This window comes from Pelodiscus sinensis, chromosome 5 (assembly GCF_052426305.1).
Source record: "Pelodiscus sinensis isolate ZL-2025 chromosome 5, ASM5242630v1, whole genome shotgun sequence".
NCBI lineage: Eukaryota > Metazoa > Chordata > Testudines > Trionychidae > Pelodiscus > Pelodiscus sinensis.
In genome coordinates this window covers 61,332,980-61,355,696 of record NC_143056.1, presented here as the reverse complement: position 1 = coordinate 61,355,696, position 22,717 = coordinate 61,332,980, and the positions used below count along the sequence as shown (strand labels likewise).

The 22,717-nt window shown below is 40.9% G+C and overlaps 1 protein-coding gene across 4 annotated transcripts in view; it reads right to left on the bottom strand.

Moving 5' to 3' along the window:
• The window catches only part of EIF2AK4 (eukaryotic translation initiation factor 2 alpha kinase 4), an 87,083-nt gene that overhangs the window by 2,709 nt on the left and 61,657 nt on the right, over positions 1–22,717 (bottom strand). For all 4 annotated transcript variants that reach the window (XM_075927079.2, XM_075927078.2, XM_006128641.5 and 1 more), the window contains 15 exons: positions 21,980–22,101; positions 19,323–19,372; positions 19,013–19,181; positions 17,406–17,522; positions 16,595–16,660; positions 15,839–16,009; positions 14,698–14,832; positions 14,502–14,609; positions 13,751–13,879; positions 10,748–10,834; positions 9,541–9,653; positions 8,575–8,633; positions 4,570–4,667; positions 3,540–3,608; positions 1,842–1,886 (listed from right to left, as the gene is read on the bottom strand). In XM_075927079.2, the coding sequence (XP_075783194.2) occupies positions 1,842–1,886; positions 3,540–3,608; positions 4,570–4,667; positions 8,575–8,633; positions 9,541–9,653; positions 10,748–10,834; positions 13,751–13,879; positions 14,502–14,609; positions 14,698–14,832; positions 15,839–16,009; positions 16,595–16,660; positions 17,406–17,522; positions 19,013–19,181; positions 19,323–19,372; positions 21,980–22,101 (1,538 nt within the window). The remainder of the gene's footprint in view (positions 1–1,841; positions 1,887–3,539; positions 3,609–4,569; positions 4,668–8,574; positions 8,634–9,540; positions 9,654–10,747; positions 10,835–13,750; positions 13,880–14,501; positions 14,610–14,697; positions 14,833–15,838; positions 16,010–16,594; positions 16,661–17,405; positions 17,523–19,012; positions 19,182–19,322; positions 19,373–21,979; positions 22,102–22,717) is intronic.

Here is a 22,717-nt window from a genome sequence, read left to right as displayed (position 1 = left end):
AGCATCTTTACTTAAACATTACTTGATTTCATGGTATGTATTTTACACACATATTTTAACAAAATAAGTTCCTGCAGTACTCTAGTATATAAACACAAGAATTATTTACAATTCTCTAGGCACGTCAGCAGGTGGCACTATAGTATCAATACCTATACCAGAATTTGATCTGAGGAAGTGGGTCTGGCCCACGAAAGCTCATCATCTAATAAACCATCCTGTTAGTCTTTAAAGTGCTACATTGTCCTGCATTTTGCTTCAACTATACCAGAACATAATTTAGGGTTAGGCTCACATATAGGGTCCCACTAAATTCATGACCATGAAAAATGTGTAACAGACCATGTAATCTGGTCTTTTTTGTGCTTTTACCCTATATTATACATATTTCATGAGGAGGGGGAGACCGATGTTTCTCAAAACTGGGGATTTTTTTGGGGGAGAAGGGCACATGCTACTTTCAGAGCTAGGTTGCTAGAGTGTGGCAGGTTCTGACTGAGAGCCAGGCTTTGGGAGGCAGCACTGCTCTGTTCACATTCAACAGAGTATCTTCATAAAGACTTAACACCTCTTCTTCATTTTAAATGAAAGCAGAAATTCTGCAAAAATTGTTGGTTAAGGACCCTACCTCCTCAAGGGGAAATTTCCTAAATGGATTTTTCAGGCCATTTCTAAACCCTTTGTGAATACAGACAGTCCCCGACTTTCCGCAGTTACGAACGGGGCTCCCCCGGAGGGACGGACTGCGGGACCTCGCGGTCCTGCCGCCCGTGTACTCCGGGGCTTTCTCCGCGTCTCCCTGGTCTGCAGACCAGGGAGATGCGGAGCAAAGCCGTGGGGGGGGGGCTTGGGCAGCACCTGGGCTGCCTCACTGCCCGAGCCCCCCCCCCCCCCCCCCGCAGCTTTGCAAAGCTTCGGGGAAGACGGCAGCGGGACAGCCGGAGCGCCCCACAGCTGTCCCGCTTCTGGCGTCCTCAGAGGCTTTGCTCCCCGTCTCCCTGGCAGACCAGGGAGACTGGGAGCAAAGCCGCGGAGGACCCAGGTGGCGGGACTGCGGTGCGTCTTGGTCCGCCGCCCGAGTCTTCCTGGTCTGCTGGGGGGGGGGGGGGGGGGGGGGCGGCGCAGCTAGTACGCCCCCCCCCCCCCCCCAGCAGACTAGGCTTTTCTCCAGACGCCTGTGGCAGAGCAGCTGGGGCGCTGCCGGTTGGTCCCGCAGCGCCGCTCTGGGCGCTACTGGACCAACCTAGCAGCACCCCAGCTGCTCTGCCACAGGCGTCCTGATTCAGCTGCTGCTGGTCAGTTTCAGCAGCGGCTGAATCAGGACACCTGGGGCAGAGCAGATGGGGTGCTGCTGGGTTGGTCCAGTAGCGCCGAGGAGCGGTGCTACTGGAGCAACCCAGCAGCACCCCAGCTGCTCTGCCCCAGGCGTCCCCAAGTCAGCTTCTGCTGAAACTGACCAGCGCTGACTACAGGAAGCCTGAGGCAGAGTTGCTCTGCCCCGGGCTTCCTGGCATCAGCTGCTGATCAGTTTCAGCAGCAGCTGACTTGGGGACGCCTGGGGTTCTTAAGTTGATTCTGTATGTAAGTCAGAACTGGCGGTCAGTTTCAGCAGCGGCTGAATGTGGACACCAGTTCCGACTTACATACAGATTCAACTTAAGAACAAACCTACAGTCCCTGTCTTGTACGTAACCCGGGGACTGCCTGTATACAGAGTTTTTTAAACTCTTTAAAAGAAAAACTGGGTGAGAATTTTACCACTGATTTTATTAAGGATAGGATTTCACCCCCTTAACTTTAAACGTTTGAAATAAATTACATATACACTACTTATTGCTTACCTCCAGCGATAAGAAGTGGGTTATAGTTTCTTTTGACAGGTCTACCTGGAACAATAGCAGGACAAAGAGGTCAATATCAAGGAATGGAATGTCCCATAGTTTAACAAGTGCAGGTTGAACCTCCCTAGTCAGGCATTCTTGGGACCTAACCAGTCCCAAACCAGGGAATTTGCTGGACCAGGGGAGGTCAATGCCAATCTCTCTTCTCCTGGTGGCTGGCTCAGCTCTTGCTCCCAACTGCTAGCCCGGGGGTAAGCAATAATTTTTTATGGGAAGACAATCCAAGATTTTGGAAAGTGGTCGAGGGCTGCACTCTTCCATGATATTAATGGAGGAGATGCAGGGATGGAGCTTGAGTGCAGAAGGGAGCCTGGGGTAAGGGATTGGGGTCGAGGAAGAAGAATAGGATCTGGGAGGGAGTTTGGGTGAAGGAGAAGGTTGTGACCTAGGACAATGCACTCGCCAACTACGCATTAGATGATTTAAAGTAACTAATTCAGAGAAGTGGCTGAGTGGACAAATAAGAGGCTGCAGATTTCTGACCACTGAGAGCTCTTGCATAAATGGATTCAGGAAGGGGGCAGAGGGTTTGGGTATGTGCAGTAGGGGAGCAGGAAGGGGTGACAGAGGGTTGGGGAAAGGTGGGGCAAATAAAGATGAGCCAGAGGGGAGGGAGGCGTAGTGCTTCGTGTGCTGTTATTCAAACAGGCCAATGGGATTGTGCTGGGGGTAGGGGCAGCACCGGAAGCCTTCCCTCTCCCCTCCAGCTTCACAGTTTTGAAAGAGAAACGGCCCAGCAGCCGCTTATCTGAGCAGCATGTGGGTAGGACGCGGCACGCAGGGAGTCTGCTGGGGCTCCCCACAGCATCCACGGGGATGGATCCCATGACTTGGCAGGCTGGATTTGGCCTGCGGGACGTATTTTGGCCACGATTGCACTAGCCCCTGGACTGCTGTGGCTCTGTTCTTCCTGGGTCCAGCAACACTCCTGGTTCCAGCCTGCTGATTTTTTCCCGGATGTGCTCCAGCCCCGAAACACCCATGGAGTTCCTGATAATTCTGAACCAGAGAAGTCCAGATTACAGAGGTTCAACCTACAAATGTAACTTTTTTTCCAGTTCTGTCATCATTTAGGACGTGAAGATCTCAGTACACAAAAAAAGGTCAAAATTTAATCTCTGATTTAAAATTATGCAAACACATTTGGACTACCAAATTTTACACGCTTTCAAAGGCAAGTTATGTTGGACAGAGCTCATTTGTGTACAGGAAAGGTCTTTCCTGTATTTCAGAAAAGATAAACGTGCTTATTTCTAAAGGGCAAATGGGAAAACTCATGTTTCAGCTCTTTAGAAGAAAGTGATGAGAGGCAATCCAGAAAATAACATTTAAAAATGTGTTTTATACTGATAAAATAACAGCAAACATCAATAGCAACTGTACACCTAGGGAAAAGTAGTTAAAATATAAATATTTTGCTATATGCAATGGTGTCAATTCACACAAAAGGAAACACTTCTCAGTATATTAGCTAAATATTCTGTGGGTTTTATTTTACAACACATTTCTAAATTTGGTTAGAATTGCCATTTCTAAAGTTTAAGATTACCAGTGGTGACAGCTATCTTGCTAGCTAAAATTAATAACTCTAGTGTCAGCCTGTCTAATGAACAAGCATTTCCCATTTTGCAGACTTACAGCTAAAATTTCAATCTCATTTGTTTTCTGTTGCAGATTAGTTATGAACATCTGGAGTCTTGTTTGTACCTAAAAATTAAAATTAATAGTGGGTAAAAGTAGTATACAAACTTCCGTTACACTGAAGTTGAGAACCTCTTTTAGTTTCAGAAAACATAACATTTACACTTTTATAATAAACTTTGATACAACAGTAGTGAGTATAGTGGTAGGAAAGATGATATTATAACTAATGAGGTTAAGAAAAATTCACATACGATTGTGAATTTCTTTCTAGAGTCAAAGCTAAGCTGTTTATGGGTGCTAGTGGAGGCCACTGTTCGCAAAGGTAAGAGAAAACCACTTGAATCAGATTGGCAGCAAAATCACAGATGGCAGTCCTGGAATGCACTGTACCTTCTCTGCAGTTCAGAAAAGATGGCTGCAATTTTGGATAATAGGATACTGATCTATTGGTGCATTCAGTCCCATTACATAATTTTATATTATTACCATCCATCTCTCTTTTATACAGTGGTCTAACATTAATACGACTAAACATTTTGTTTTAGGCAACGTGAAGCACTCTTTGTATGCACCATGTTATACTTTTTTTACCTCTACCTCCAAGCTTGAGAGGAAATAATCAAACATTAAAGATAAAGGGCACAGGGTTGAGTCCAATACATACACATTAAATACAAAATCTGTGTTTAACTTGTAACTTTTTCTTAAGTACTCAAAAGTTAGGAAATGCCAGAATTAAAGTTTCCCACATAATCTTTGCTGAGCACTCTTGTACACAGGCACGTAGGAAGTCTGTGTTAAGAGCCGAGAAGTGGTCTCCTGGCATCCCATTTCAATGTTTTACAGCTATGAAAAACCCATTTTCCTCATTTTGCAGTCCTTTGCCTTATTCACTGCCCATTCTGCAGATTAAACTAGACACATATCCTGAAGGACAAATAACCTGTGATCATGAAATCAAGACTACATGCAGGCTGAATGAAAATTCGAAACAAAACTGAAAGGAAAAACAAACCACATATACCTGCGTTTCATAACGTCGTCTGAGACTGGCAGGCAATTTTTCAGGAGCTATAACACTCACATTTGGTACTACAGAAGTTCCATGTGGTTCAAACAAACCTAAAATGCAAGCAGTTTTCCTTGCATAAATAAGCATCATATAAGACATTGGATTTTTCAAAAAATTATTACAGATGGAATTGTCAACTGAATAAATTTCCTCATGTTGATTTGTGATTATGAAACAACCGTAGGAATGACAAGGGAGGAACATTATTATACATTGTCAAATTTCATTGCAACACAAAAAGAGATGGTTCCAACAGAAAAGCAGAATAATTTAGAGAATTTTATTCCAGAAAGATAATTACAACCCTTGTCAAAGGCTTTCTCACTCTATTTTAAATTGTTTAATGTCAATGAAGATACATTCTGTTATGTTTTAACTTTAAAAACAGACTATTTTATATCTGTATATCTTTCTATATATTTATCTCCCATCAAATACCAGCGCAACTGGTGTTGATTATCAGATGAATCACACAGAATCATCAGTAAGAAAAATCCTTCTAGTTTTACGTCAGGAAATATATAGGATTAACTGTTTAGCTAATCATGAACTTCCAACTTCATTATGATAAAAAGAGTTCATTCTTCATTATATCAATTATAGGTTTTCACATTCTATGTAAAAAGAGCACAGTAATTTGGGACAATCTTTGGCATTAATTCTACAGAAAATTCATGTTTAAAAAAAAAATCCTACAATACGTGGAACCCACACTTTATTTTTCATATGCAGCATATCTGTTATTAAAGAAGATGAAAACAGTGTGTAAAATAAAACTACAACTGTTTATACACCCCCCCAATAAGTACAAGGTTTTCAAGGAAAGAAGCAACACTGAATAAACTGTAAAATTAAGTATTTTGAAATCTAACTAAATTGCCATTTTTACCTACCATTTGAAAAACAAGGTCTTTGCTTTCACTAGCAGTGTGAAATTCCACTCTACTAGCCTTAAAAACATTTTTTTTAATCAGCAATATAAAACAAATTTACTAAAAAGTACATGCACAAAATTTGAATTTAGGCACACACAGTTACACAATTTGTGTATGGAAATTTCTGTTCTTGATAACCCATATGTAACACAGGCAGATCAGGTTCCATCTCATGAAGGGGCTGCTAGGCATCACTCAACACTGGCAAATGCATAACTAGAAACACATCTAGTTTATGCATGTGTTAGCATTGTTATAGTAGATGTTTAGTCTTTATGAAATGCTTGAAGGATGCTGCATGTATTAATCCTACTTAATATCTGTACCCCATGTTATAAGGTAATATTTAAATGCTTGTTCTCTAATTATAAAGGTATTTGCTCAGAAACTATAAACCCGGTCAGAAGAGAAGTATTACAAGGTGTGAAATATACAAGAGGTGTCATTTCCTCTCCAGTAAAAGAAGGTCCATAGACACCGAACAAGCCATTGCGAAACATCAGTGGACAAAAGACTTTGTTGATTGCTCACCCCTCCTCAAGAACAGGAGATATGCACAAGCGCTCATGCCATCAGCTTGAACTCTGGGAGACGGGAATATAAAATCTGTGATAAAAAAGAACTCTATTGCTAAGCTATGAAGGGCAAACATATGTAAGTATAAACAAGGGATCCCAAACTATTTGGCCAGGATTAATCTTGGAGGATTTGTGCATCTTGCATATTACAGCAGTTACCACCACCTTTTGGAACTGAAGACCATAACTCACTTGTGTGTGTTTACCTGCCGTAACCTTTTAAATAACTAAATTTTATTTTTTCTTGATTAATAAATAGTTAATTTATTATGGGATTGATTGCAAGTGTTGTCTTTGGTGTAGGATCTGGGGTGCAATTAATCTAAGTGGAGTTCCGTAAGGGTCTGTTTTGGGACCCGTACTGTTCAATATCTTCATCAATGATGTAGATATTGGGATAGAGAGTACGCTTATTAAGTTTGCAGATGATACCAAACTGGGTGGGGTTGCAACTTCTTTGGGGGATAGGGACATAATTCAAAATGACCGTAGCAAGTTAGAGAAATGGTCAAAGGTAAACAGGATGAAGTTTAATAAAGAGAAATGCAAAGTGCTCCACTTAGGAAGGAACAATCAGTTCCATACATACAAGATGGGAAGCGACTGTCTAGGAAGGAGCATGGCGGAAAGGGATCTAGGGGTCATAGTGGACCACAAGTTGAATATGAGTCAACAGTGTGATGCTGTGGCAAAAAAAGCAAATATGATTCTAGGTTGTATCAACAGGTGTGTTGTAAGCAAAACTCGTGAAGTCATTCTGCCGCTCTACTCTGCACTAGTTAGGCCTCAGCTGGAGTACTGTGTCCAGTTCTGGGCGCCACATTTCAAGAAAGATGTGGAGAAATTGGAAAGGGTACAGAGAAGAGCGACAAGAATGATTAAAGGTCTAGAGAACATGACCTATGAAACCAGGCTTCATGAACTGGGCTTGTTTAGTTTGGAAAAAAGAAGATTAAGGGGGGACATGATAGCGGTTTTCAAATAGCTAAAAGGGTGTCACAAGGAGGAAGGAGAAAATTTGTTCCTCTTGGTTTCTGAGGACAGGACAAGGAGTAATGGGCTTAAAGTGCAGCAGGGGAGGTTTAGATTGGACATTAGGAAAAAATTCCTAACTGTCAGGGTGGTCAAATATTGGAATAAATTGCCAAGGGAGGTGGTGGAATCTCCCTCTCTGGATATATTTAAGAACAGGTTAGATAGACATCTGTCAGGGATGGTGTAGACGGAGCTTGGTCCTGCCTTGAGGGCGGGGGGCTGGACTCGATGACCTCTCGAGGTCCCTTCCAGTCCTATGATTCTAAGTGGCCAGTTTTTGAGACTGGGAATAATCTGCATATTGTGATTTTGGTGAATGGGATGAGTTCACAAAGGCAAGTTTGTCTGAACGGCAAGATGAACTGGAGTATCCATGCAAACTGTTTGTTACTCCATGTCAAGACTATGAAGAGTGCTTAAGGAATTCATACTTGATTGGTAAAATTTACAAACAGAACCAGTCTGGGTTTTTACTAGGGATGTAAATAATTGTATAAAAATCTCACTGTGTAACCCCTAAACCCCTAGCAGTTACGCATGCTGCAGGCTCTGCAGTATTGAAGCTTTATATTGCAAAGCCTGCCATGAAGCCTCCTAGGTAGTGGGGCGGACAGCTCCTGCCAGCCCAGCTCCCTGAGCATAGGGTCAGCAGCTCCTGCTGACTTTGGTCCCAGGGAGTCAATGTGTAACCTGTGGCGAGAGGGCAGAGGGGGCTGGTTGGGCTGCCATGGACAGAGTGGGCGGGGAGCTGCTCCAGCCCCTACTGGTTAACTGGAACTGGTAAATCTCACCCATTAAGGGTAAGGCATACTGGTTAACCATTTACATTCTTAGCTTGTGTCCTGGTTTGTAGCAGTTTACCAAGACTGGTATTCACATTTGTGAGCCACTCCATAAAGCCTGAAAGCATATGTGCTTTTTGTGGCTACAACTTAAATGGACTCATCCTGGAAAATCTACTGATTCTTAAACTAATATTAAAAACAGGATGGAAAATGGCTCAATCTCCTTCATTAGCTTTCTGAACTGTCAGCATTATATGTCACATCATTTTGCAGCAAGTTTGTCACTTCCGACTACAGAATGAGAAATGTCTATTATGAACAAAGTTTCAGTTTATTCAGTGTGCCTCAGTCTGGCAAGAAGTGCTTCGTGCCTTGTGAACATTTTGATTGGTGGGCCAAGCACGTTTTCTATAAAACTTTCTGCATTTTATAGGAAAATTTAATTCAAACTTCACATTTTACACAATATTTGAGATTAGAAAGAAATTACTCTAGCCAGGTAAAAATTGAAAGGAAAAACACGTAATTTGTTTATCATTTTTAGTAATGTGATTACTATATTGCAAAGCATATTTACTGCATACAAAGACAGTCAATTTGAGCCTAGAAATAGTGATTATGTACCTGAAGTACTAGCAAATGATCCTTTTAGACTTTGTACTGAGAGATTATCTGAAGGGTCTCTAAAAGCAAACAAACAAAGAACAGTTACAAAAACAGACACAACGGAAAAGCAGTACAGTAATGTAAGCTACTGTTGGCAAACTTTCAATCACAAAAGGTATTTTGCATTGTTTCTCACTCCAATTTTCTAAAAAAAATGTAATGGAGATTTTCAGCATATATTTACAAATTAAGTCCTGTATTTTTGATTGGTTAAGAAATGCCAAGACACAAGTAAATAATTTTTAAAAAAGCCTATCTTCAGCATGCAAATTAAACAGCAAAAATTTCTTGCCACTTTCACTATTTGTAAAAGGAGATGTTTTAGAAACCGGCTTTCTCTTTCACAACCTATCTACTCATATATAGGATCCTGGATTTATATCATATAATATTGCTTCTGTGACATGACTGGCATGTTAACGTCAATGAATAAATGTCAAACAGGAAAGATAGTTGGACTTTATGGCCTGATCAAACATGAGGAGATGGGCGGAAGAAAGAGCTTTTCTTGCAAACAAAATTATTAAGACACACCCACAAAGCTAGACTTTGCTTCAAATGTGTGTCAAAAGAAATTTCTTTTTGCAGAGGTAAATTTTGGAAAGCATTCAAGACTAATACTGACGGCCAATTATTGCATGTACATGTGTGATAGTATAAAAGTAAGGACCTAATTACTCGGTCTGCACTTGTACTTTCACATGCCCATTTGCATACTTCAATGATTCTAGACAATGGAAGAATTTTACGGTAAGCTTTTTGGGGCAGGAACCTCTTTTGTTTTATTTTTGTGTAGTATCTGTTACAATGCGGTCCTCCTAGTCCACTCATGAGGCTAATAGGTGCTACTGCAATACAACTTTAGTTTGCTTTATTAAATGACCTCTTATTTTGACAACTCCTGTTCCCTATTTATGCAGCTACCTGTTACTTCTTTCATCACAAACTTTGGTCTTCAGTTTTTGGGCCAGGTGTTCTATTAGATCAGTCTCTAAAATCCTTTTCTCCGTCTGCCTTTCCTTCTCGAAGGATTTCACCTACAAAATGGTAATTTAACATTTTAATCAGTCACAGATTGCTAAATCTGAAGATCTGCATAAATATACTGTGGAAACAAAGAAAATTAAGTTTGATTACAGTTATCACCTATTAAAGATATAATTATCAGATAGAGTAAGACAGAACCTGTTTATCTGATCACTGGCCAATTAAATCCCCTGGGTTAGTTGGAACGATTTCTGCAACTGAATAATAATTTCTTTTGCATTTTCACTGCTTAGACTTAGCAAGTTGCACTTATTAAAATAGGAGAATGACCTTTGGTTAGTGTACAAGGGAAAATATTGTGTTAAACATGGGGTTCTCTTTTAAATTAAGGGATTTATTTGGAATGTGGCTGACTTTCACTGAATTTGCAGAGATAACTGTCCAGCATTTAAATCTACACAGATTTGCTCTTTTTTAATTAATTATGAAAAGACTAATTAAACTAGAGAATCCCTATGCCATTTAACAGAACAACGGGTTCTTTATATTTTTGCTCTGATGTAAGAAATACCATCATTAGAGATTAAAAAATTAAATGTGTTTTTTTAAACTGACTCTTAAGTGAGTTGTAGCTCTCAAAAGCTTATGATCTAATACCCTAATAAATTTGTTAGTCTTTAAAGTGCCACCAGACTTTTTTTTTTTTTAATGCCTAGATACATCACTGTGATCAAATGATTGTCAAGATCAATTAGCGTAAGAAGAAGATAGATAATGGAAGTAAGTCAAAGGCATGTTAATATTATACATAATAGCTGTATTATATAATCATTCCATATAGGAGCAAAGATTGCGATCTTTTAAAAAATATATACAAATACATCACAGATAAAAGATAAAAGAGGAAGAAGACTGGGGCTAGTGGAAAAACTAGGAAGATGGGTCTACTATGCATCCACTATCCATTGTTCAGAGTAATTTTCTACTATTTATTAATTCTGAAACTATATTTGGCTTAAAGGCCAAGTTCTAAATTATACAACACTTTTCCCAGAAAATATTGTGTTAGCCCTATAAAAACAGACAGAAAAACAGATTATTCATCTGATTTATTTACAAAAATTCTCCCCAATCCAACCTTTACCTTTACGTGACTTCCTTCTTTCTCAGAGACAAGAGCTACGTATGTAATCCCAGAACATTTACAATATTCTTGCAGTTCTTCTTGGGACTAGAACAAGAAAAAATAATAGTAGAGAAGTGGGACAGAGTACAAAATGCCAATGTAGACAATCAAAATCACATGTATGACTGGAAATACATCTATAGTATATGTACCAACCTTCTGAGTAATGAAAAGCTTTAAACATCAGTACAGGAAGAATAATTTTTTTTGTGGAGGTCTTTATTTTAAAGTTTCAAAACATATAACTCACTAGAGTATGTTGCACCAGGATTTGGAAATGGAAGCTGGATATTTGTGTCTTTTGCATCTGTTAGCAAGGATAGACTATGAAGATCTATTCTCCCAGTGTTTGTAACTCATTACTTGTACATAGAGATTTGCCCAGATGGATCCCTGTCTCTGTGTGGAGTTTCACTGTCTTCAACTGGACTTTCCAAAGGATGACTCTCTGTGCAGCTCTCAGTGAAGAATCAGTTTGTCAGCATTAGCTGTCGAGGCAGAACACTGTCCAAGATTAAGTGCAATCAAGAAACTGCAACATATCATCTCTGAACAGCCTCACAAGGAGGCCAGCAAGGGTCAATGTAAACAGGAAAAAAACAAGTGATCTGAAGGTTATTAAACACCAGTTATACTTGCCCTTCAACAGCATATGGTCAGATGTAGAAAAAAGAATGAAAAGTAGGGAAACTGTTGATGGTAGAATGGCAAAAGAGTACTGTAATGTCAGCAAGGCAGCTGAGTGGTTGAGAACTCTCTGCTTTAAAGCATTCTGAGTGTGTAGAAGTACAGCTCACTGCATTTGAGAGAATGGGCAATTCCCATTTACCATCTGTCATTCACCAAGAAGCATATGTACAAATCAACTGAACCAGACTGCCAAAGGGTATGTCTACACTACAAAGTTAATTTGAAATAACAGCCGTTAGTTCGAATTAACTTTAATAGGGGCTACACATACAAACTGCTAGTTCTAATTTAAATCGAACTAGTGGAGCGCTTAATTCGAACGAGGTAAACCTCATTATACGAGGACTAACACTTAGTTCGAATTAAGTAGTTCGAATTAAGGGCTGTGTAGCCACTTAATTCAAACTAGTTGGAGACTAGCCATTCCCAGGCTGCCCAGGTAACCACTCTGGGACAAACCAGGGAAACTCTTCTGCCTCCCTCCCGATCCCAGAGCCCTTAAAGGGGCACAGTCTGGCTACACTGCTTGTGCCAGTTGCAAGCCTGCCAGCACCCAGCCAACAGACCCTGCACCTGGCACGGAATGAGCCAGCCCTCCGCCTCTTCCCAGGACGAGGCTGGCGGCTCACAGGAGCCTGCCCGGGGCCGTAAGAGGCGGGCACCTGCCTGGTCTAGTGCGGAGACCGTGGACCTCATCGAGTTTTGGGGGGAGGCCTCCAACATCCACGAACTCCGCACTAGGCACAGGAATGCAGCCGTCTAGGGCAAGATGGCTGCCAGCCTGGCTACCAAAGGCCACATGTGAACCCAGGAGCAGGTTTGCATGAAAATCAAGATGGTCCAGTGAGACCCCCAACCCTGAGCTTATAACATAAGAATGACCATACTGGGTCAGACCAAAGGTCCATCTAGCCCAGTAGCCTATCTGCCAACAGCAGCCAGCACCAGGTACCCGGGAGGGGATGGACCGAAGACAATGACCAAGCAATTTGTCTCGTGCCATCCATCTCCAGCCTTCCACAAACAGAGGCCAGGGACACCGTTCCTACCCCCTGGCTAATAGCACTCCATGGACCCAACCTCCATGAATTTATCTAACTTCTTTTTAAATTCTGTTATAGTTCTAGCCTTTACAGCCTCCTGTGGCAAGGAGTTCCACAGGTTGACTATGTGCTGTGTGAAGAAGAACTTTCTTTTATTAGTTTTAAGCCTGCTACCCATTCATTTCATTTAGTGTCCTCTAGTCCTTATATTATGGGAACTAATGGAGAACTTTTCTTTATTCACCCTCTCCACACCACTCATGATTTATATACCTCTATCATATCCCCCCCCAGTCTCCTCTTTTCTAAGCTGAAAAGTCCCAGACTCTTTAGCCTCTCTTCATATGGGACCTGTTCCAAACCCCTAATCATTTTAGTTGCCCTTTTCAGAACCCTTTTCAAGGCCAAAATATCGTTTTTGAAGTGAGGAGACCACATCTGTACACAGTACTGAAGATATGACGTACCATAGTTTTATACTTCCCCTCCTCCTTCTTCCCCTGGTTTCCCCTTCCAGTTCCCTCCTCCCACGTTTCCACCTCTCCTCTTCCACCCTCTCTCACCTCCTTTTCCCAGTCTCCCCAGAGGTTAATTACCCCCCCCCCCCCCCCAGTTTTGTTAAATAAAGAGAGTTTCTATTTTCTTTGATGGATAGTTTCATTTTTGGGGGTGAAAGTATACTTTGTTTTTATATTGTTGATGTATGTTGATAAAATGCATTTTTGGGAAAGATTTTTGTCAAATGCTTGTCCAGGATCTCCAGAATCTTGGGTGTTTTTCAATAAAGCTGTCTCCGCTACATGTCATTCCATGGAAGCAGCATAACTCAGTGGATATGGCACTGTATTTGGAATGAGGAGACTTAATTCTGCTTTCACTGTTGATCCTATGCAGGACATATTCAGGGCCCAATGAATTCAGTAAGTGTCTTTCTACTGATGATAGTGGCTTTGTATCATGCCCTCAAAGAGTAAACATGGCCATGTCACCTAATTTGTCACTCTAAAATGAAGATTATGATGCTTACATTGTAAAAGGTGATGAGCACTACAGAGGAAAAATATTATAAAAGGAAAGGTAATCTTCGATGACTTAAGGATAGCTGAATTGCACCCAGATGCTCACTATTATGATTCTATAAATGAATAACCTCTAAGAGGAAGCTTTAGCAACACCAGACTTTGTGAAACTGACACACAGTTAACAAATAAGTAGATAGCCTCTTTACCTGGGACCAGTCATACATGATATCCACTGGAATTCCCGCACTCCAGAGTTTCTGAACAATATTGATGGCTCTTGTCATTGACATCTGTCCCACACTCACAACCAACAGATCACAAGAGCCCAGAGTAACCTGGAAGAAAAGAAGAAGTGAGGGGAACAGTCTGAGCAATGAAAGCTTGTTTTCCAGTGTAAAAATGTTGACTTTACTGGAGAGCCAAAGCACTTTTGTGCTGCTTTTCAAGCAAATTAGGCAGAGATTAGGAGATGCTTCATTACTAAGCATTTTTTAAAACTGAACTCTTTAGCAAATCTTACCCTGTTCCACATAAAGCACTTGCAAAGCCTAACCCAGTGAGTTACCTAGCTGTGCCTCCTCCCCATTTAGAAGCATTAATTTTCTTCCTCACAAAAAATATACACCTTCTGCTGTGAGTGAAACTGTTCTATGACTTATGTAGATGAAAAGAAGAGCTAGGGACAAAACATATTTTAATAGAGGAGAGAGAACATGAGACTACATACTTGTTTGAAGCAAGAGGGAGAGAAAAAGATACAAAACACTGAATACATTTCAAAAGGATTTTTTTATGCAATTAAACAAGCTATGAATTACATGGGAGCAAATAAAATGCACCATATCTTGAGGTTTCTATTATTGTATGGAATTATTTTGAGACACATTTTAACCTCTTAATATTTCTTGACTATCTATAGCTACCTAGATTCTGAAATGATAGAAATCAAAAACTTACAGAGTCCTCCATATTAGAAACTGCAGCAGTTATTTTATCTATAGCAATACTGACTCCAACAGCAGAAGGAAGAGGTCCTACTGTTTGCGGCCCTCTGAACTGTGGAATCTGAAAAGACAAGAAACGATGTCATTAGTCAAGTATCAAAAAAGTATATCCTTAAAAAAAAAAAAAAAAAAAGCTAAAGTATACACACCAGATGGTCATATCTGCCTCCAGCTGCAAGAATTTCAGGCACAGTTCTTTGTCTGCGTTTGATGTATGCTATAAACTGAAAGATGACTCCATTATGCTGTTGCACTTTGTAAACAAGTCCTAAATTTATAGATACCTGCAAATGAAAAATGAATCTCATGTAAAATATGAAAATGTACACATCAGCATTTCTTGAAAAGCTAACACATTTTCTCTGGTGTTGAGCAGATTTAATACTGTAATTAAAATATTGATCCCTGAAGAAAAATGGATTCAGCCAAAAAATCTGAGCAGAGAAAACAATATCTTAAATCTAAAGCATCATAAGGGGACATGAACTACCAAATATTCTGTATAAGTCCCAAATAGCAAGCCTTTAGAGAAAACAAATGACTTCAATTATTACCACTTGTATTTTGGACATTTGTTATATGTTCAGAATATAAAATTGTCAAAGAACCCCTTATTATTATCAGTAATTTGTATATAGAGAGAATTAATTTTCAGATAAGAATGCAACTGAAATAATCCAAATACATAGCTATAGGTATTCTTTAGCTGACTGACTGACTTTTAGGTCCTACTCTGAAAGGAAGAATCTAAAAACTGAAGTCACTATTGGAGTGCGTCTACACAGCACAGTTATTTTGAAATAACAATGCTACACAGTAATTCCATTCTTTTGAAATAAATTTGAAATAACGGAAGGCTTATTCCGACTTCTGTAAACCTCATTCCACGAGGAATAACACTTACTCCGAAATAGCTATAGGGTGGATGCTCCACTGCTGCTATTTCAAAATAGCTCCTCCTCAGGGCCATTCAAACAAATTACTCCCCAGTGCCTCCTGGGGCTCTAAATCGAGATACTGCATCCACTTAGGGAAGCCTGCCTCGGACTAATTTTGAGGCTTCCCTGTAGTGTAGACGTGTTATATCAAAATAAAGGTATTTCAGAGTATTTCTTCCGGAATGGTTTGTTTAGAAATAAGTGTGCAGTGTAGATGTACCCTTGGTGTTTATCATATACAACATCACAATTTAATGGTGCTAATTCTGATGCCTGAGGAAAGGCTTATAAAGGCAGAGATGATGTACAGAGACATAAATCAATGAATTTATAGTCCAACTGCTATACAAACCTGAAGTTTTATACCAAGCTTCTTTAAAAGACCCATGATTTCTTCCAGATCTTTCATGCCATGCTTTACTAGCTGGGTGACACCAGTTTTTTGTTTTATCATTGTGTTTATCAAAGGGGTTACATCATTCAATTCTCCCTTGTGCTCAATAAATCTGTACAGTCGACATAGCTGAAAATATACACAGATAGAATACCATTCACGTGCTTGTGCAGAAGGCATATGAACAACAACATAGCATTTGGTTTGTTGTGGCTAACGGTTTACCATGTATACTTGTTTTGCAGAATAGACTAATTCTCCTTAATAATTTGGAGGAGGGAGTGGACACATGAGAATTCCTAATCAGGACAGGAAAAAGTTGGATGACAAGAGATCTCTCTCAACCTGTTCTTTATACTCATGCATCTAACTTTGCATAATACTATTTAGAATCTCACACATTTTTCCTTCTAGAAATCTCAATTCTGCAATATTCCATTTGCGCTTTGAACATCTGCATAATCTGAAACACAAATCTTAAAGAAAAGGGAGAAACCCAGAAAAAAAGTGATGCTGAAAGAGACAAGACAGGCTATTTCCAAAAAGTTAAGACAGCAAAGAGGTCAATGCCAATTCAATTGCAAATGCAGAAGTGACATCTCTATACAAGGCATGGCACATGCTTAAATTAGGTTTTAATGCGTTTTGTTGTAAATAAAGTATTTATATCAATTTATAGGGAAATAAAAATATGTGGAGTGATGAACTACTTACACTGTTTGATGACAGAGAAAGATTACAAAATTTGGCTTCTACTTCTCTTTTCGTTAACTTTTCAGTCTAAAGTACAACAAAAAATATTATATTGTAGCATGTTTTTAGAAAATTCACTTTTGAGAAAAAAAGTTTACTAATTGTTTGTGACAAAAATTAATAATGCAGCTCCTTGGTTGCATTTTGTAATTTAATTAAAAAATTTCCCCCCCATTTCAATCAATTACTCTCTGAAATAATAATGAAAACAATGGCAAAATGTTTACTTGTGTCTCAGTGACTCCATATCTGCTTTTGGTCATTTTACAGGTAAAAAGGTCTATTTAAAAGTGAGCTTCTGCTTAAACGAATACAAAATGTAATACTAAACAGAAATATTACATTAACTTAAAAAAAAAAATCAAATCTATGGTAGTTGTTTGTTGGGATTTGAACAACCCTCTATAGTGCTCACAAATAAAAAGGACTAGTCCATTTTTTCTGATTAAACTCTGAAGTAGACTATAAAACAATAAAAATACATCTGAATGCAATGTTCTGAGGTTTAACAATCTAGGATGTTATTAATCAATAGGTAAAGAACCCCCCATCTGTGTTTTAAGATAACAGTTCTCCTATAAGGAGATCGCAGGAAAAGATTTAATACAAACTGATGATCTGGAATAATCCACCACTTTTACTATATGGTTAGGTTTAATATATTCCTTGGTAAATTATGAAAGTATTATTACATATATTTAAAGATGGATTCATAATTAATGTGGCACTTTAGTTATTAAACTGATCTCTACAAGAGTCATTTATATCTTACCACTGCATCATACAGAATGATGTAGACTTGATTGAGTTTATCTTCTGGTATCCCACAGTGCAAAAGTATAGCTTTCAATAGGGAAGTGTGGTTCAAGTAAATACTATAGTTTCTTTCCTATCAGAGGAAAAAATATCCTGTTTTACTGGCATTCCCATATGCAAAATAGCTTTTCTGTTTCTCATAACTAACTTTCATTCTCCCCATCCCCTTAACTCCTTTCTGTATACAGGCAGTCCCTGACTTATGTCAGATCCACACTTACGAACAGGGCTTTCTCGCCCCGGAGCTCACAGGCAGCGGTCAGCCACCTTGACCTCCGGGGCGAGAAAAACTGCTCCCGGTGCCCCTGGTCTGCTGGAGACCGTCTCCAGCAGACCAGGGACACTGAGCAAACCCACAGCAGCGGCGTGTTCCCCCGCTTCTGAGGCTTTGCCAGAGCAAAGCCTCAGAAGCGCGGGACCCCGCCACGGCTGCGGGTTTGCTCGCGGTGCCCCTGGTCTGCTGGAGACGGTCCCCAGCAGACCAGGGGCACCAAGAGCAAAACGGGTCCCGTGCCAGAGCAAAGCCTCAGAAGCGAAGCACCCCGCCGCTGCGGCTTTGCTCCCCGTGTCCCTGGTCTGCTGGGGGAGGGGGGGCGCAGCTAGTGTGCCCCCCCCCAGCAGACCAGGCTTTTGTTGTGGACCCTAGGGCAGAGCAGCTGGGGCGCTGCCGGTTGGTCCCGCAGCGCCGCTCTGGGCACTACTGGACCAACCCGGCAGCACCCCAGCCCTCTGCCCCAGGCGTCCTGATTCAGCCGCTGCTGGTCAGTTTCAGCAGCGGCTGAATCAGGACGCCTGGGGCAGAACAGCTGGGGTGCTGCTGGGTTGGTCCAGTAGTGCCAAGGAGCCGCGCTACTGGAGCAACCCAGCAGCACCCCAGCTGCTCTGCCCCAGGCGTCCCAAGTAAGCCGTTGCTGAAACTGACCAGCGCTGACTACAGGAAGCCCGAGGCACAGTTGCTCTGCCCCGGGCTTCCTGGAATCAGCTGCTGATCAGTTTCAGCAGCAGCTGACTTGGGGTTCTTAAGTTGAATTTGTATGTAAGTCAGAACTGGCGGTCAGTTTCAGCAGCGGCTGAATCTGGACGCCAGTTCCGACTTACATACAGACTCAACTTAAGAACAAACCTAGAGTCCCTACCTTGTACGTAACCCGGGGACTGCCTGTACTACAGAACTGTGTACAGAATTTGTACCATTTTAAATCTTCAATGTGAGGATTAAGAGAGACAGACTCTCACTCACCTAAAAGAAGATAGCCATTATTTCAAACAGTGCTGTCAAAGTGTTCAATATTGTTTATATTGTCAAAAAGACTGCTCATTGGATGCTGTACTTCAAAAACATTTTTTCATTTACAGTTTATATTACACTGACTCAGTTTTCAAGTTTTAGAAAAAAATTGAAATATTTAGTGTGTTACAAGGTGAGAAGATCTTTTTCAAGTCATTGTTCCTACATATTTCTTTATTTACAATTCCCTATCTAATAAAATAGCCTTTTATAGTTAAAAAAAATGAAAGAATGAAAAATGTTCATTAGTCAAGGAGGTTGGGTGAGGGAACAACCTGTAGTACTGGAAATTCTTGAATGATTTCAGAAATTGTGTAGATTGTTTCTGCAATAGGTAAAAAGCTGTTTCCAGTAGAAGTGATGATGTCAAATGCACATTCTAGGAGTTCTTTGGGGTGACAACGGTCTAACTTCCGAGGTCTGTATACACGCTCTATACAATATCTACAAAAACACCAAAGGAGGAATCAATGCAATATATTCAGTGCTGTAGTTTATTACTCATTGTGTAGAAAGTTACATGTGCAACAGGTGAATGTTAGTCCTATTTGGATATGAGATAATCCCTCCCAGCCATTTTCTTACCTTTTCAAGTTTGATATATTATTTCTAGCTACAAATCTTGCAAAAGGAATCTGAAAACACACAAAAAAAAGGTGGGTGAGACAAATACACATAGCTTAGGTCTCACTTATGCTTGTAGGATAATGTTTAATTATACATCATGCAAGTACTTTCATTCTCCCATCTGTAATATTATCTCAGAAAATGTGTATTTGTCAAAGCTAAATGGTTTTAAGTATCTTTGGTGTATCTTTTAGAAAAATGGTGTTCACCCATTGAGAGGGCAAGCACTCAGTTTTTCAACTGTGCAGATGCAAGAGGTAAACATTGCAAGAGATTATGGCGTTAGCAAAACACACACACACACACACACACCCAAAATACTAACCAAGACTCTATGGCCTGGTCTACAGTAAAGGGGAAAGTTGACCTAAGATATGCAATTCCAGCTACTTAATTACTTAGCTGGAGTCAAAGTACCTTAAATCAAGTTTTGATGCTGCCCCACACAGCAGGAAGTTGATGGAAGCACATACTTCTGTTGACTTCCCTTACTCATCATGAAGATCAGGACTTCTGGCGCCAGTGGGAACAACTTCTCACTTTGAATTAGAAGCTCTTCACTAGACCCGCTAATTTGAACCCCAGAAAATCAACTGTGGCAGAGTCAATCTTCTCTGTAGTGTAGATGATCCCTACGTGTTGTTAACAAAACCCTAATTCCAGGGACACTGAAGCTGAATAAGCTTCCTTATTCAGTTAATACTTCTGTAACCAACACATCTTAGGAAACCACTCATTCCAACAGAGAGAAAAATTTTGGTGGTCCTCACAATATGGATAGCATTTCATCTAATTCTTCCTTTTTATTACACTAATATCATTGGTTTAAAACCGGAGTAATAGAGGCAGAAGGAATTAGATATTCTAACTAGCACTATTGAAGGATGACACTAAAAACATCTCTAGCCTTCTTCATTTTACTTTTAAAACTATAAATGTGAAATTGGGTACAAGGTAGTTGCATATGTAATTGATAAAGCTGCAAAGAAACATCTGGTTAATAATTACAGAGGAGACAAAGACAGCAAACAAAATAAATGACTAGCTGTAGTCAGACAGTGCTTGTTTTGTTGACAGAAGATAATCAGCAGCTGTGATGTTTCAAAATAGATATTATAATGAGAAAAATAAAATACATGGATTCTTGGAAATGTCATGCAGACATGAGGGTCAAAGGCTAAGCAGCTAACAGTTATGTATGTAACACTTGATGAAAATTGAATTCAGGTTGGGTTTTGCTGGCCTGGCAGCCTTAGGACCTGACTGATCCTGAACAAGGGGATTTGCCAGATCAGGAAAGGTCCCTCCCCTCATGGCCTGTGCTGCCACCAAACTAGAGCTCCAGCCTGCTCCAACTGCTGCCCCAGGTCCCCTGGGGCTCTCTAGATGCTCCTGGCCCCACTACTGCTGGGGCTGGAGTTCCATGGCCAGAGCTGAAAACTAGGGCACAGCTCTGCAGCCACCTGGCTCCCCAGCCACTGAGGCTGGAGCTCCCTGGCTGCTGGAACCAGAACAGGACTGGAGCTCTGTAGCCTGGGTCAGGGCCAGAGCTCCCCTGGTTGCCACTGGGGTCAAAGCTCGCTGGCCACTGCCAGACTAAAGCTTCCCAGCTGTTGGAGCCAGGGAGAACCACTGGGGCCAGAACTCCCCACCAGTAGAAGACTTGTCAGGAATCCATCAGGATAACCCCGCCTGACTGATGACACTCATGTCGGGGTCACCAGTGTTGTCAGTCAGGCAGGGTCATCCCAATGGGTTCCTGACAGGTCTCCTACTCCGTCTATGATGATAAACTTTTGGCTGCATGCGTGCGCTCCAGTCATAATGGATTAACAGGGCTCAACAAATAGTGTAATCTACTCGCCCGTGGCCTCCGGCGTAACCACTCTGTAGCCTCCAGCCAGGGTGCTATGTGCCTCTCCCCAGGCTGCCCGAGCCAGGGGCTGGCTGGGCACCCATCAGACAAGGGGCGCTCAGCCGCACGCTGGCACCAGAGGGGCTGCCCGTGGCGGGTAGATTACACCCCGGAAGAGCCGACATTGAACGATCTGTGCATGCGCAGAGCGCAGAATTGCACGGCTGGCAAGCGGGACTCGCCGTCACTCGGCGAGCCCTGTGCATTAACCATGCACAATTAGTCAACACGACAGACTCCGAGAAAGCCCCCAGAGACCACAAATCAGATAAGGATTGAAAGCACACAGCTAGGTTTATTGCCAAGTGTAGTACAATAATAGTTGTCAGCAAACAGACTCGCCACCGCACCACTATATATATGTACACTGTGACAATGGACTAATACTCAAATCAATACTCTGGTGAAGTTCAGTTATGATGCAAAAAGTAAGCCACACTTGCAAAGGTTACTTTTTTACACTGGCTATTTTTTTCTATCCTCCTTATCATTTCTGGAAATGTCATCAATTTGGGCTAGAAGAGAGAGTTTGGCAACCAAGGATTAAAGGACAGACACTGTACAATCAGAAGCCTAAATGATGGGAGGAAGACGTAGAAGTCTGTGCCTAAACCTTGATTAGTGAATAAAAAACAATAATAGAAACGACAACATTCCCCAAACCCACTAGCTTAAATTATAAAGTGTATACACCACTTACCCTGAGATCATAAGGAAGCATCAACAGCATGCCACTGTGATCCATGAAATATGAAGCTTCATTATGGTCATACAGTTTCTTATTTCTAGGCATTAGAAGTGGGGTGTGCAGCTTGACAGCTCCTATGCAAAAGCAGTAAAATACAATTCAAACAGAGTGTGCACCATCTCTTCAAAAGCCATTACAAAGAAAAAAAATCCAATTATAAAAGAATCTTAAGTAATATTTGTTTAATATGTGTTACCCTTTGAAATACATTAATTTTGGAAATAAACTGTTATCTTTCTTATTTAATTCTTGTGAAGGGGAGGGAGAAGAAGTGTGTGAGGATAATTACAGAATACCATGAACAAATTTCATATTCCAGATAGAATTCTGAAATCATCATCTGTTTTAATTCCCTCTTCAAACTTCAGCTTCCACAAAGACTTACAGAAGGACAGGTAAGAGTCTCACTAACCTTGTCAATACTATTGTATTTGTCAGGTATAGTTGTTACTAAGTAAGATGAGCTGAGGATCCTTCTTCCAAGGTACTGAAAGGCAAAGTCTAGGAATCCCACAGAGTGGCCCACATGGCAGCACAAAGTATTGCAGTTTAGTTGCCAGGATAATTCTGTTAGCACCTTCAAATCCCAGCTAAAATTCCTTCATTGCATCATTGACAATCTACAGCCTATCCTGGAAAACAATCCCTCTCTCTCATACACCTTGGGAGACAGGCCAATCCTCGCCTACA